Genomic DNA, 1,665 nt, shown 5'->3' on the forward strand with positions numbered 1-1,665 from the left:
CTCCTCCTCTCAGGAGGGGGGCCCCCTAAACGTATCCAATAGTATAGCCGGGCCCCCCCCCTCTCTGCTGACGGGTACTACTGCTGCATCTTCTTCTTCTGCTGCTGCTGCTGCTGCTGCTTCCCCTGCTGCTGCTGCTGCAGCAGTTTCTTCTTTTCCTTCTGTGTGTATGGATAAGCGGCCGTATGTAAACTATTTACCCCCTAGCGAGAGACAAAAGAAAGTATGTGTGAGTGTGGCTGTTCCTCTGCGCCTATCGAGTATAATATATTCAGGTGTATGGGGACCTTCTGCGTGGTGTAAGCGGCGAGGTTTGCGTATATTATGTTTAGATGGGGGGGGAACGCGGGGTGTATTGACAGTTGCGTTGCTGAAGGAGATAGCAGCAGCAGCCGGAATAGCCGATATAAGTAAAGAATTTGATATTATATGTGGAACATCAACTGGGGGTATAATATCTATATTGTTGGGGCTAGAGAAAGCTACAGTGTATGAGCTCGAAACTTTATATGACGCCCTAATAAAATATATATTTATAAAGGATAGTAAACCTATTGCTAATATCAGACTCTTTATAAAAAAAGGATATTATGATGAATCTCTATGGGAACACATTCTATACTCTGCTTTCGGAGATACAAAAATGATCGACTTTGCTGCCGATGTACATACACCCAAAGTTTTCTGCGTTTCAGCTAATATCTCTACACACCCCCCTCAGTTAGTTCTTTGGCGCAACTACAACTACCCCGTGCACCCACAACACCAACAAAACCATCAACGAGGAGAAACACCACAACAAACAGATGTAGGATATCAGGGGGGCCCCCTGGGGGGGGGCCCCTTGGGGGGGGGGCCCTTGGGGGCCCCCATCACGGGTGAAGAAACGGGAAGGGGAGGAGGTATAGGGGCTTCTGTATGGAGATCGATGCAGCATATGTTGCATGCATTTCGTGCTGGTGCAGCAGGAGCAGCAGCAGGAGGATCAGCAGCAGCAGCAGCAGCAACAACAGCAGCAACAACAGCAACAGAAGGAGAAGGAAGAGGAGGAAGCGGCGGTCGGTATGATGGGTCTTGTTGTATACGTGTGCGTGATGCGTTGAGAGCGACAACAGCAGCACCTGGTTTGTTTAGTGGGAAAGAAATAAACGGAAATATACTTATTGATGGGGCGTTGCTAGCCAACAACCCAGCAGCAGTTGCTGTTGCTGAGGCACGGGCTGTATATCCAGGTGTACCGATAGAGGTATTAGTGAGTATAGGTACAGGTGTATGTACACTCGAAAAACATAAAAATATAAATAATAATTATAATTATAATAATTATAATAATAATAATATTCATTCTATACATAATAAAGTAGGATGGGAGGATGTATTCAATCAACTTGTATATGCAGCCACAAACACAGAAGATATACACCATATACTAGCTGAGTTGCTGCCCCCATCTATATATTTTCGTTTCAATCCAAATATAGAAAATATATCAATTGACGAAACAAACCAAGCAAAATTAAATACACTCAAGCATGCAGCTCAGGTGTATGTACAGCTCCCACAAAACAAACAAAAAATACAGAGATTAGCTAGGATACTTAACCCACCCCAGAAAAAATATAAATATACAAATATCATACAAACCATACAAACACAAACTGCTGC

At 44.1% G+C, this 1,665-nt stretch overlaps 1 protein-coding gene across 1 annotated transcript in view; it reads left to right on the plus strand.

Annotated features, from left to right (window-relative positions):
* Positions 1 to 944: 944 nt before the first annotated feature.
* Positions 945 to 1,665, plus strand: part of EMH_0032620 (uncharacterized protein) — a gene marked incomplete at both ends in the record, with an annotated part of 1,570 nt that continues 849 nt past the window's right edge. Inside the window, one exon of the mRNA XM_013494653.1 lies at positions 945 to 1,087. Within this exon, the coding sequence (XP_013350107.1) occupies positions 945 to 1,087 (143 nt within the window). The remainder of the gene's footprint in view (positions 1,088 to 1,665) is intronic.

This window comes from Eimeria mitis, genomic scaffold (assembly GCF_000499745.2).
Source record: "Eimeria mitis Houghton genomic scaffold, Emh_scaff1239, whole genome shotgun sequence".
NCBI classification, from domain to species: domain Eukaryota; phylum Apicomplexa; class Conoidasida; order Eucoccidiorida; family Eimeriidae; genus Eimeria; species Eimeria mitis.